Genomic DNA, 13886 nt, shown 5'->3' on the forward strand with positions numbered 1-13886 from the left:
TCTTTACCCACTGAGCCATCTTGCTGACCCCTGTGATATATCATAAACTGTTTATGCCAAGTATTATTTTTTGTAAGAGTCCATTTCAAAAATTATGAAAAAGGACTAAAAACAAAGGTTTTCTTTTTCAAAAGAATGTAACAACCAAACAACATATCAGGGTTATTCCTAAAACTATTTTGCTAGTGGAATTATATTACTGTCAAGCAGTGCCAGAAGTTTCCTCTAGGCACTGCCTTGTACAGGACAGGACAGAAATGTTCACGGCCTCCTTTACCATTACGCATACTAGTTCATTTGGAGAGACGTTTAAGGGTATGCTCTGGAGTAAGGGAGGTGCAGTGACTCAATCCTGTAGCACCAACACTTGGGAGGCTAAGGCAGGAGAATCACAAGTTCAAGGCCAGCCTGAATGGGCTTCAGAGTGAGTCCCAGGAGTAAGAAGGAGGGGTATTACCCGCAGGGGCAAGACAGCAGAACCTAAGCTGGAGCCCTGGCAAAGAGAGAGCAAAAATCATCTGGGCAAAACAAATCGACATGGACTAGAAGAGAATCAGCTAATCGCTGCCAGAGCCAGAGGAAGGGGCAAAGCAGGGCAAGGGCGCCATGGCGCACACAGGACTGAATCATTCTGGTAACATCGTACACACTATCTTGATTCTCACAAGATACAGGTAAAGAACTGGAAAGGCTTTAGACTTGCCCTTGCTGGTTCAAATCCTAGCTCTGCTGCTGATTAGCAGTGTGAACTTGAGCAATCGATGAAACTCTCCAGGTTCTTAGCTATTCACCCAAAGGTAGGTGTGTGTGAGTGTGTGTGCGCGCGTGTGTGTAAAACAGGTATCTGTACAGAATGAATAAAACAAAAACCTGATGCTTTATAATCCTTAACTTAGCCATCTATAAAATATTAGAAGGCAAAGACCATGGGCATCCTGGGATGTGGAAGAGCTAGACAGAGATTGGTGAGAGTTTTAAAGTCATTAAAAAGCAGAGCATGGCCTGGTGATCATAGTTCCTACCACAAGGCAGACAGAGGCAAGGAGGTGAATGAGCGACAGGGCTGAGCCCATCTCAGAAAACGGGAACACAATGATTTGGGATATCTTAGCGGCTCCTTCTTTGATAAATGTTTACAATTAATTTCTCCTCATAAAAACAAGTCAATTTTAAGGCTTTTTCTCTATGCCTAACAGCATAATCATACCCCTACTCTGTGTAGGTGTGCGTGCGGCACGAACACACACTCGCTCAGCTGACCCATCGATTCAATATCACTGGCAACTTCACTTTGTTCACTTATGACACAGAAGACACAATAACCATATAAAACAGTAGCTAACTACGCTGACATCCTATAGAATTATACAATGGTTATTTCTACGTCCAAGTTTTGATCAAAACCAAAGTTACAATGGTCTCTAGGTTACAGTCTCCCTCCCCTGAGGGAGACAGATGCTGGTGGTACCCATCTCATTATTACGCAGCTCTTACTCATCGTGATTCCTGTTTGCACAGTTACCCATAACTTAAAATTAATTATGCATCTAGATTGCAGAAGCAAAATAACGTCAAGAAACCTGAAATTACTTAAAAGTTTAGAACTCAAGCCAGGTGGTGGTAGCACTTGCCTTTAATCCCAGCACTCGGGAGGCAGAGGCAGGCGGATCTCTGTGAGTTCAAGGCCAGCCTGGTCTACAGAGTGAGTTGTAGGACAGCCAGGGGTGTTATACAGAGAAACCTTGTCCCGAAAAACAAAACGAGTTTAGAACTCCTCAAAAACACCCAGAGTGTCTAACAGTGTGAAGTAGTTACAGCTTTAGAGTCCTTTTGGAGAAATGCCGTGGTAAACAATACCCTAGGACCTAATAATGAAAATGACACCTAATAAGCGCAAGTATTAGCTGAAAAATACTTATCAGGTTAGTTTTATAAGTAAGACTGCAATGGTTTCCCTGGGTATTATTCACCACACTAAGACACAAAAAGTTATTTGCATCCCTGGGTCCCAATGCAGTTGAGTCCTTATCCAGTATTACTAGTATAAGTCATCGGAACTGAACCAATAGGACGTTTATAGCGTAAACTAAGGGAAAACATACAAGTGGTAAGTAGTTTGAGACAAAAGAAATGAAGTACAATAAAAAGGAAAAGAAAGAACAGACATGGGGGACAGACACATTACTGTGGACCAGGAGGAGACTACGCCTTTGGGGAGGAAGACCAGTGAGTGTTACTGACACATGGGGTGGATATTCTAATTATTTTTCTCAGCAATTTTAATAGGCAGGCACGTCTGTTGTGACTAATGCTGACTATCTAAATTTTCTAAGAAATACGATACATTTTCACACTGAAGTACATTTGCTGAGCTCCAGAAAATAAATCTGTAAAACAAAATAATCCTTCAAAAATCTCATTTTTACAATTCCTATAGCTCTGCAAAACTAAAAAAGCATTGTGAGGACCTGGACCAGTTTGCTGGGAAAAGGTTCCTAGGAAAGAAACATGTGGTCATGTGGTTAGATTTACATACTCTGGAAACTGAGCCACGCCCCAGCGGATAGTGTACCAGAGATGTCAGAGCCACTAATCTCCCATCCTTTTCCCCTGAGTAAGTGAAGATAGCGGATGCAGGAGTTAAGTTCACAGGTTTATTAAGTACGAAGTGAGTATTCTGCATCCGTGCTGGGCATGGAATACAAAACCAAAGGCCCAGGAGACGATAATCATGTGTTCAATCCTGTAAATACTGAATTAACTATCAGAGTCATGCTATTTAGTAACTTCTGACATGAAACATAAAAACACGTTAAGCCTTTAACACAAACTTATAGCATTTATGTATTCATCTGTAATTCCTTTTAAATTGTGATCTTGGTAAGTTTATAGCCTCAGAGTAGCTCTGATGGGGTGGTCATCTCACCATATTAGCATAACTAGGAGCCTGGGAGTACACTGGACTGCAAGCAGAAAAAGCTCGGAAACAAACAGGACCAACTTGAAGTTTGACTGTGAGGACACAGCAGACAGGAGTCGGCGAGAGGAGCCCAGGCTATCGCTATGCTCTCCGGCTCCCTCCAACCTCGCTTTTCAGAGGCACCCACTCTACACCCCAGACTCCTGCAGACTCTAGCATGTGGCTCCTCCTTCACTAACAACAACCTGCTCCTGCAAGTCTCCAGCTAATCCAGGCTCTGGAGCTCAGCCCAGGACCACGCCTCCTGGAAAGGCTCTCCACCGCTTTATGGCTTTGCTCCTGTCCTGTCCTCTCTCTCTCCTCCCCAAGCATGGGTGCAGCTGGTATCCAGCATGGACTGAAGCCCACTCCCTGACGGCTCATTTGTTTACAGGCCTTTGCCAACCGTGGGCTCCTTCTGGAAGAGGCTGGGTTTTAACTCAGTAGTGACAAGACCGGTGGAGATGAGCGTGAAGTGGGGACTAGGAATGCATCTGGCAAAGCCAGAGCTACCGGCCCAATGCGGCACAGTGACAGTCAGCAGTTACACCCGTTCAGTTCCCCAAATGGGCTAGGGTGTCAGCAAACCTTGCTCCAGCACTAAAGCAAACTTAGAAGCCGATTGCTACTACGCAAAACTCTGGGCTCTCTGAAGTTCCTTACACCAAACGTATAATCTCAACCACAGCCTAAGTGATACAAACGCATGCGTGTGTTAGCCCATTGGTATTTGATTAGAACAGCAAAGCCTTACTGTAAAGCCTAGGGGATGGGGGTGGGGGGACCTGCATGATAAACCACACCGGGCCACACACCTTGAGTCCAAAGGCTGCATCCTCCGAGGCCAAGACTTCAACCTGTAATCATAAGGAGAGAAATAATTTAGGCATTATCAAGAACCCTTCTGAGTGCAGCCCTAGAAGCCCGAGCCAGCTGAGATGGAGAAGCTGCCCGCAGAAGCCGGCTGTGGGGAAGAAGGTCAGCGGGCCTCAAGGAGAGGGCCCACCTGCCCTGATGTGTGGTGGTGCTCACACCACAGGATGCCGCACGGGCGGGCATCGCTGCAGCTTGTCACTGATGGCCAGGACAGTGAGGGAAGTCACTCTCACATGAGCGGCCACTACGCCTGTGGCCTTGCCCCTGCTGCTGCTAGTAGCTTCTTGTCTGCTCACATCAGAGTGGGCAGAGCAAAGCTCTGGAATGCGGCAGAGCAAGAGTTCTTGAGAGCAGTGCTCTGGCAAAGGCAGGCGGGGTCTAGGCAGCCAGTTCTAAAATGATGGCCCAACTTCAAACCCGGCTGTCAGTCTTGTGCAGCAGACGACAGAGTTCATTAACATGAATTTAAAAGCTGCGTGCAACGAGACATGTATTGATAATTACTGTTTTTTAAACACAATTATTCAGTCTGGTGTATTAAGCGCTTAAGTTTGGCTACTACAAAGAGCCAATGTGAAGGCAGGGGACGAGGAAAGGAGGAGACAGACAGTCTGAGTGTAGGGCACCGGGTGCAGGCTGGGGCGCGGGGCTGGAATGGACCTGTCACTGGCCTGAGCAGGTGTACAGAGGCCTCACCAACATGTGCTGCTGTAAATGACAGCGACACCAAGGATGGCTACCCCAGGAGACCAACATCCAGCATAAAACTAAAAGGGTTGAAGAGGAAGCCCTGATAAAGGCCAGAGCCCCCTCCCCGAGAGATGGCAGACGGGAGGCTGCGCTGAGAAGTCGAGCAGCTACACTGAGCTGAAAAGCATATGTTGCTGACATCAGAGACGATTTTAGGCTAAAGACTGAGATGTTGGATCAACTAGAGTAGAAAATCATGGTAAGAACCACTTACACCAGTTCTGTTTACACTCCGATTCCCAAAGCTAACCGTAGACTTAGAAAGAAGCTTTATTATAGACCCTGGCTTAGGATCACCCCCCCCACACACACACACAAAAGCTTACATCTTCCAATTTCCTGAATCCTGCCTTCTACAGTACCAGGCTACGGACCTCAAACACCTCTAAAATTACAACTCCCAATTAACACTGAAGACTGCAGCTACAAACTTTTTGGGGGAAACACTGCCAAACTCAACTACTGTGGGCATTCTGTGACATCTGCTTGTGAGCTGCATACATAGACCCTAACTGCCTTCTTCACCACTTAGTTAGGACACACACCCTGATGTGAGTGTTTTCACATATGTACAATTATTGCTGAACATATTAAAGTCGAGACTGGTATCCACAGAGTGAGTTCTGCATATTTTAACAGATTTTAAAAGTAGAAAAAAAAAAGTCAGCAGCAATAGCAAATAGAAATCTATTTAGAGATAAGGCTTGACTATGTTTGACTACAGGAGGTGACAGCTACGCTTGCTCTCGAGTGTGACAGTAAGCACAGGCGGCCTTCAGCCTTCAGTCTGCTGCTGTCTCTAGCCAGCTAAAGGAAGAGTATTTCAAAACTCTATTAGCCTTTTAAACTCATCACTTAGGTAACTTCACAGAGCTGTCTTCTTCAAATACTATAATTTTAAACCCAAAATTCTTGGTTCTGTAAGTTCTAGTTTAGCACCCACAGAAGGAAAACCCTATTGAAAAACCACAAGATAAATTGGGTTTACTATCGAGGAAACAGCAATGTCAGAGGAAGGATTTCGTGCTGGGCTCGGAGCGGCTGTCTCCATTGGAAGGAGCCCCTCTAGTGGGAGCAACAGAGTATTTCAGGCTTCATATCATTTCAGGTTAGGAAAGTTACCAGGGACCAGCCATGCTGTGTGTCACTTCTGTCATAAACTTGAAATAAAGTTTAAGAGAAAAGTTGATACCCATTTTGCCTCTCATTAGCCAGAAACTATCTACATACAAAGCGAAGGGCATTTGTATTGGTCTGAGACATGGTGTTAATCTTTAGTTATTAGCCATCTGACACCATATTTGATTCGACTATGAAGCAATCCTAACTTTAAGTTAAAACAAGAATGTGTGGCTGGGAAAATACAGTGTGTTTTCAGTAGAAAGACTTGACCAAACTCAAGAGCTGTGCATTGATATCTCAATGTCAGCTCTTCCTATTGGCTGTCATCTGTAACACAACCCCTCAAAAGAAACACCCTCCCACACTCATCAATTAAGACTTCCTGATATTTAATCCACGCAAGGCTCGTGCTTAGACAAAGTGGAGAGTTTCATGTGAACGCCTGACTGAAATATTTACATATCCTCACACATTTGTTTTAAAAATTCAGGGTCTACGAGGTCAAGCTGAGATTACCCGTGCTGGCAATCTTTTTTCTGATTTCATTTGAAGAGTTAAAAGCAGTGGCATGTAAGCCACCTACAAGAAGGCCACAGGCCTTCCCAAGAGTGAAATTAAGGTGCAGTGGCCAATCCCCTTCTCCACAGAGGAAGGGAGACAGACTTCAGTGAGGCAGAGAGGTCACAGACAAAAAAGGGCTCAGGGGTTAACGCAGCTGCCCTTCCACAAGATCGGGGTTCAATTCTCAGCACACACACACACACACACACACACACACACACACGGAAGCCCACAACTGTCTGCAATTCCAGCTTCCAGGGAATGTGACGCCCTCTGAAGGCACCAAACAGAATGCAGGCAAAACACCCATGCACATTGAGAAGGAGGGCAGGCAGGAGAGAGGGAGGGAGGGAGGGAGGGGGAGAGGGAGGGAGGGAGGCAGGCAGGCAGGCAGGCAGGCAGGCAGGCAGGCAGGCAAAGCTGAAGCTCCCTAGCTACAAAACTGAAGCCCTGTCCATCACACTGGCTTCACAGGAGCACACGGTCAACACCAGCTGACACACGTGCCCACGGAGATTCCATCTGTAGAGGACTCCAGCACAGCAAGCAGTAACAGTAGCCAAGCCCTTGACCCTGACTCTTACTGCACCACTACCATCTCAACCTAAATGACACAACTCACAGTGGCTACGTGCCCAGGCCGGCGAATGCCAGCACATGACTTAAGACGTGGTATCGATCAAGTTCCTTTTCTCACTCCCAGAGTCCTTCCCACTCTCCCAGGTGAGGCACCCAGAGAGAGAACAAAAATACTAATTCAGACCAGAGATGACTCAGCACGTTAGAAACACTTGCAGCCAAGCCTAAAGGACGTCAGTTTGATCCCCAGAGCCTATGTGGTGGAATCGCAGAACTGACCCTGTGCAGTATCCCCTGACCCCCAAGCATAAGCCCTGGTAGGATGTTCTCCCCCCTCACACACTAATAAATAAATACATCGTAAAAAATAAGAAGATACCAGTACGAAAAACAGTACAAATAAGGGCATTTTTCTATAATATTTTATTCAACCCCCAAAATCGCATGAACAGAAGTAGCATATGTATATGAATAATGGCCGGGTCATCTGTGTGATGCACTTAGAACATGCCCAAGAAATGTGGTGGCATCAATAATTGCCTTCAGGCAGAGCAAATTATTTTTCATTGTATATTGTCTTATAACGTAGAGTTATTTAGGAGATTAATTAAACGTGATTGGTGAAAATAAGACAATGACATTCATAGCCATTGGACATCATTGATAATTCAATGAATGTTTATGAGTATCTTCGATGTTGGTGATAATGGATAGTACAGCAGCCAGCACTTGCTATGTGCAGAGTAGAGTCATCAACACTCCTAGGTAAGTAAAAAACAAACAAGCCCCTACGGCAATGACAAAAACAAAACTCAGGAACCTATCACCGTACAGTGTAGTGTCCTCAAGCATGCCCATGACCATCTGGAAATCTCTATAAGAGAAATGCCTTCACAGCTTATATATGGGGCATGCAAACCTGTGTCATTAGTTAATGTAATATCCAACTGGAAACAGCATACAAAATTAGGAGGGAGTTATATAAAGTATGGTATGCTTACACTAGACATAACTGAAAAACTCCACTTTCAAGAAATGTAACATGGAAAAATGTGTATACTGCAGTAAATTTCAAAAGCAGGGTTAAAAGCAGACACCGAACATTTTAAGTTTCCCCCACACCTTCTAGGACTTGTGCCATGCCAGAAAAATCTCTCCTCCTTCGAGTTTAAATTTTTTTCACTCACGGCTTCTCTTAATGTGTTTGACTTTTACTTTTTTACATTTTACTTTTTTCATTTGATCCATCTGCATTTATTTCAAAATAACAAGGGGAAGGAGTGAGCCAGGCCTAATTTTCCATCTGAATAACCACGATGAAGAATAATCCATTATTTTCTCTGAGGATTAGAGATGCAGTATCTTTAGCATAATTAAATATTAAAATGATGTAATTTTTGTCTCCAATTCTAGGCTGCGATGGGAAAGGCAAAATTACCCAAGTAAACTGTTATTGAACCCAACGGAAAAGCGGGTATGGGGGGAATCCTTAGATACAATAGTACTTCTTGAAGAAAAGAATAGCAAATTCTTAGCAAAGAATTTTGGTGCTCTTAAAAAAGACAAACTTGACCTATACTTGCGTCAAAGAACAAACATATACTTCCATATAGTATTTGCTATGTTTTATTTGGCAGGGCCCAAAGGCCCAATATACCAAGTGACATCCCCGTTGACTGTACTTTTATCCACATTAAAGAAAAGTAAAAGCCAATAAGTGACCAGATCTCAACTATGTCTCAGGGTTTTGGACAGTTCAAAGTGCAGGCTAATTTATTTTCTCTCTTGATAGCACCCCCAACTAACACAGACTAGGTTGCAATTTTTCACTCTTAGCAAGCTGTATTTATCTCACCAGCTCATTATTATTATTATTGTTGTTGTTGTTATTTTAGTAGATGTTTTTCAATTTTATAAACCACTAAAAATGTGAGCATATAAAAACAGAGCCTTTGTTGGCATCCCTTTCAGTTATCAATCCCTCTATGTCCTTGTAGCAAATACTGCTCAAATGCAAGTTAAGGATGCACCAGTCACAACTGCTCAGATGCATGATTAGCTGGCAACACAAACCACGACTGCCCACACCGTGTGTGCTATAACACAGAAAGACTTCTAACTGAATATGTAAAACAAATAACGACGACAATCAATACATGTATAATGCCCAAACGGTTGGACATATGTGACAGTGGGTAGGGTGTTTCCCAAACAGGCAATATGAGAATTCCCTTACTTATAAGTGGCAGGCTTGTGCCTGTGAGCGCTAGGATGCCGTCCCAGACCAGAAACCACTCAGTATGCTGAGTGTGCGTGCAGGAAATGCCATCAATGCTCAAGGTCACTGTTCAATCTGACCCAGGCTTATGACAGGCAGCAGCGCTGTAAGTCTAGGAACCAAGCAAGCTGCAATGCACACCTAGGGTGAGTCTAGAGTGGCCATGGCAGAGGGAGAGACTATGCCACACTGGACCTTAGCTAAGAGGCGGTCAACCTTGAGGGGCAAGGCCACTGCTGAAGGGAGACAAACCCGGCAGAGCCCAGAACCGCCTAGCTGCACCAGGACAAGTGGTCGGCGTGCAGAAGTTCACGGAAGTGCTTCGTCGCCACGCTTTCTTCTGGGTCCCCCACACTGTCCTTCCCAGCTGGGGCTCTTCCTCAAGCGCGGCTCACAGAACAGCTAAAAGCGTGCTCCCGCATCACTCACTCCTCACCAAACTCTCTGCTGACTTACTGCGTGAGGGCTGACATTTATTCTTGCGCTGTCTCTTTCCACGAGAAGCGGGGCCTATCTTGCTCACTGTTACCCCGGAAGAGTGTCACAGCAAGAGCTCAGACATCAACTACAGTTGAATGTATGTGGCGACCACACTACAAACGGTGGGGTACAAACACGCGGGCGTGTGTGTGTGTGTGCGTGTGTGTGCGCGCGTGTGTGCATGTGTGCGTGCGTGCATGTGTGTGTGTGTGTGTGTGAGCGCGCGCTAACCTGAGTTTGTCAGGGCTCCTTCCGATGGGCACATACATAACATGTAGGTTAAAGTCACATGCAGTGTTTGGCTGGCGATACACTCCGGAGTTACACACTAGTGCAAAGTAAGGCAAACCTCAGTCTGGCTGCATCTATGGACGGCGTGGACACATCTAATGCACTTTTCTCTCTAGTCTAGGTTTTTAATTCTCTTGACAGTTGGCAATGAGGAAAGCGCACTGCTCAAACACAGATATCCTCTATTTCCCCGATGCAGATGAAATGAGTAAAGTCAGATTAGAGCTGGTATTTGACTGGAGCTGCATGGAGACCACAACCTTTCCATACTTAATGGAAGAAAAGTAAACCTGGGCTTTGCAGTTTGGCTGGTTGCCACAGCTGGCCAACGGTGCAACATACCTCCTCCATAAATGTTCTCTCTGACCCAGAGCTACCTTCCTAGTTATGTGAACAGGATGCTGGCAGACCCAGATACATGAACAATTCCACACCTCAAAGAAAAACCACATATCTCTAAGTCATTTACATACCGCTGGTGTTTACCAAGAAATAAAGCTGCGGCATCATGAAAAACATAGGCCAAAACAGATACGTGTATTCATAGCTTCATTTGTTTTTCTTCTCAGCACAACATGTGTATATAAATAATCTAGAGCTTCAAATAAAAATTCAGAAACGCTTCTTAAAAGAGAAACATGCAGATGGCTGTAAGATGCATGACAGAGGAAGATGGCACACACAGAAGACACCAGCATTTATGCATGTCACAGCTGCTTCGCTGCCCTTCTTGTATCCTTCATACTTATTTACAAGGCCTGTTCTGAAGGAGCCAAAGAAGCCATGGTGATGGGCAGGGAAGGTCCTGGACCACTCTGCTCATCACTGCTCACTGGATGACAGTGATAAGCTCCACCCACGCTCAACTGGTGCTTGATTTTCCCTAAATATTCACCTTGTTTTGTGTGCCCGAACTGGGTTCAATTGCAATGCTGCCTTACTCAACTTTGTGTATGTAGAGTTAGCATTATGGACTAGGGTTAGGATCTTAAAACACAAGGCAATAAGTAAATCCCAGCTACATAAAAATATATAAATATGTATTATGAATTTTATATTACATATGAAAACATAGTATATATATGTATGTGTGTATATACATACATACATACATACACACATACATACACACATACATACATATGATGGGAGATTCATTCTGTACATGTTTCTCATACTGGTTAATAATAAAGCACTGTTGGCCAATAGGAAAGCAAGATAGGCGGGACTAGGAGACAAGGAGGAGAGAGGAAGGAGTAGGGAGGAGTCAGGATGGAGAGGCTGGGGAGAGCAGGACACCGGCTCTTGGTAAGATGAGACCACGTGGAAATACATAGATTAATAGGAATGGGTTAATAATTAAGACAGAGCTAGCTGATAAGAAATTAGTAACAGCTCAACAGAATTATATCAAATATAGAGTTTCTGTATATTATTGGGGCTGGTGCGGCAGCCGGACAAGACCAGCGGCGGGCTGGCAGAAAAACCTTACTCCTTACATACATACACACACACATACACACACTCACACATATATACATACACACACACACATACATACACACATACACATACATACACACACACATATATGCATTACTAAAAGACTAAAATGCGGATATGTTTACTTGTTCCCCCAGTCTCACCTACCAGCATAAAAGCTGAAAGCTGTTATAAAATCGCACCAGAAGGGATGAATGACATGGTAAGCACAAGCCACAGTGATCTCAGACAGCCACATGAAGGACAAGCAAGGAGGCCAGACAGACAGACAGCCTGACCCCAGGAGGTGCTTTAAAAGCAAATACATTTTTACACTAACAAACCAGTCCAGGACTACCGCGCAGCCACGCCCCTGGTGCTGTGACTGAGCAGGGGTCTCTGCTGCTGTTCTCTCCCAGGCCCTGCCACCTGGGTGGATGTAAGAGGAACAACAAAGAAAACCCTCTCCCTTACCAGAATGGGCGAGTTTTTAACACTCTGGGCGGGGGAGTGGTCACCACCACCGATCATAGGGCATTTTCTAGGCTCGTTGAAGTGTAAACTGAACGGCGTGGCACAGTCTTGGTTACAGGACTGGACCAGGAAGACAGGCCGGAGGAAAGAGGCTTCATTTAGGTGCACGTACACTCGGTATGTAAGCCTCACCCTTTGCACTACAGAGGAGTCTTGTTTTAATGGAGTTTCTTTGAAGGATGCTTAATTAGGCAAACCCATAACTCCAAAGCTAAGACGGGATTCTTTGGAGAAAAATGGATGGACACAGACACATACAGTTGGTTCTCTTTTCTTTCAGGTCCATGCCCCACCCAAGGCCCCTTACTAGTCATGTCATCCACTTCCTTCCTTTGCACAGATTCTTTAATAGAGTCTACTTGCTAATGGTACCTCAAACAGAAAAACCAAAATGCATGTATGTGTGAAGGAGACTCAGCCTACTGCAGGGCGTCAGAAGAGGTCACATTAGAGAGAGAAATTTTCTAGGCAACTCCCCGGTAATGTGTCACTATTCTACTCTGCCCCCCACTGGGGACCAAGTACATCCTCTACAAAGAAGATTACACTGATAAGAGGAGGAAACTAAGTTTCAACTTAGTTGAAAACTAAGCAACAACTCCATGAAAACGCTCTACTATTTATTCTGGTAGTTTTGGGACTTCAAAAATTATTCAATATTAATATTCTACAATAAAGGGACTTAAACATGTTGTTGGTAAGGAACTGCAAAGTGAGGGTCTGGAGGTTCCTGGGACTCAGCTCACAGTGAAAAACAAGCAAGTGGGCAGCTCTGGGGCAAGCTTGGCTCGGGGAGGAAGGCAGGCCCTGGGACAGCACATGCCTGTATCTGTCATTGTGTTCTTAAGGACAACTGCTTTCCATCAAAGGACACATCCTGACATTAGACAACAAGGGCACTCCTATAATTCTGTGACTGCAGTGTTCCACTGAAGAACAGACTACCTGAAACAGCTCCTCTATTACCAGTGATCCAAACGAAAATACAGCTAATAATTTCTCGAAATTTCTCTATGAATTGGAAATTGCTCTACTTTTACTCAGACAGAAATGCCTAAAGGTTGTTTTCTGAAATTAGAAAAGAATCATCTGTCTAACAAAATGGTTTGACGTTGTTTTCTAGTGCCCAGAATCAAACTCAGAGCTTCTTGCATACAAACCGTTCTGTAAATTTCAGTTTGAACATGAAAACCAGAAAATCAACCATGAGGACGGACACACACACACACACACACACACACACACACACACACACACACACACCACCTACAGCCAACAACTGAAGCTAGAACATGCTCAAGTTTCGACATGAAAACGTTACATAACCTAATTCTTCCCGGTAGTGCCTTGACATACCACTGAGACAGTTTGCAGGTCAAGTCCCACAATTCAAATCTGAAAATAGAAAACTTCTAAATAATACTCTATTTACATCCCCTGCTCTACAGCAGGAAGGCACAGTGCAAAACTCAAAGAGTGCCAAGCTTGTACCAGGAGTGGAGCCCTGTCTACCACAGGGCCCGCTTACGGGAGCCCTGTCAGCACTTTTAAAGTAAGTAGACTCGGCTCCCTTCAAATAGATTCTTTATGGCCTTTGAGATGAGTGAGATCTCTGAAGTAAACAATACACAACCAAACATAAAAAGAACTGGCCACTGAGCAGTGCCATTCACTTCTATCACATTTTTACCAAGCATCGGGGTTTTCAGGGAAAGCTACCTTAAGTCTTGACACAGTGCAACTACACATCATTGACCACTCGGTGGGGAGGGTGAAAAACCAAACCATAGAGGAGCACTTCAGTAGGCCCAACTCAAGTGGCATGCAAAAGGACAGTCTCAAGTTCAGTGCCATGCTTGCACAGGCAGAGAAACCGCATATGAAATGTGGGCTCAACGCCCACTTAAGCAGGGAGGGAATCAAGTATCATTAATACAGAGAGAGCCACTGTTTAAAAATGGGGAAAGAGACCAA

The 13886-nt window shown here is 44.6% G+C and overlaps 1 protein-coding gene across 2 annotated transcripts in view; it reads right to left on the minus strand.

The window, feature by feature from the left end:
- Positions 1-13886, minus strand: part of Arid1b (AT-rich interaction domain 1B) — a 318541-nt gene that overhangs the window by 126345 nt on the left and 178310 nt on the right. Inside the window, exon 5 of one of the 2 annotated variants that reach the window (XM_051206126.1) lies at positions 3775-3816. The exons of the other annotated variant lie outside the window; for it this stretch is intronic. Coding sequence (XP_051062083.1) covers positions 3775-3816 — 42 coding nt within the window. The remainder of the gene's footprint in view (positions 1-3774; positions 3817-13886) is intronic. 2 annotated transcript variants of the gene reach the window in all.

The sequence above is a fragment of the Phodopus roborovskii genome, unplaced genomic scaffold (genome assembly GCF_943737965.1).
Source record: "Phodopus roborovskii unplaced genomic scaffold, PHOROB, whole genome shotgun sequence".
In the NCBI taxonomy this organism is placed as follows: domain Eukaryota; kingdom Metazoa; phylum Chordata; class Mammalia; order Rodentia; family Cricetidae; genus Phodopus; species Phodopus roborovskii.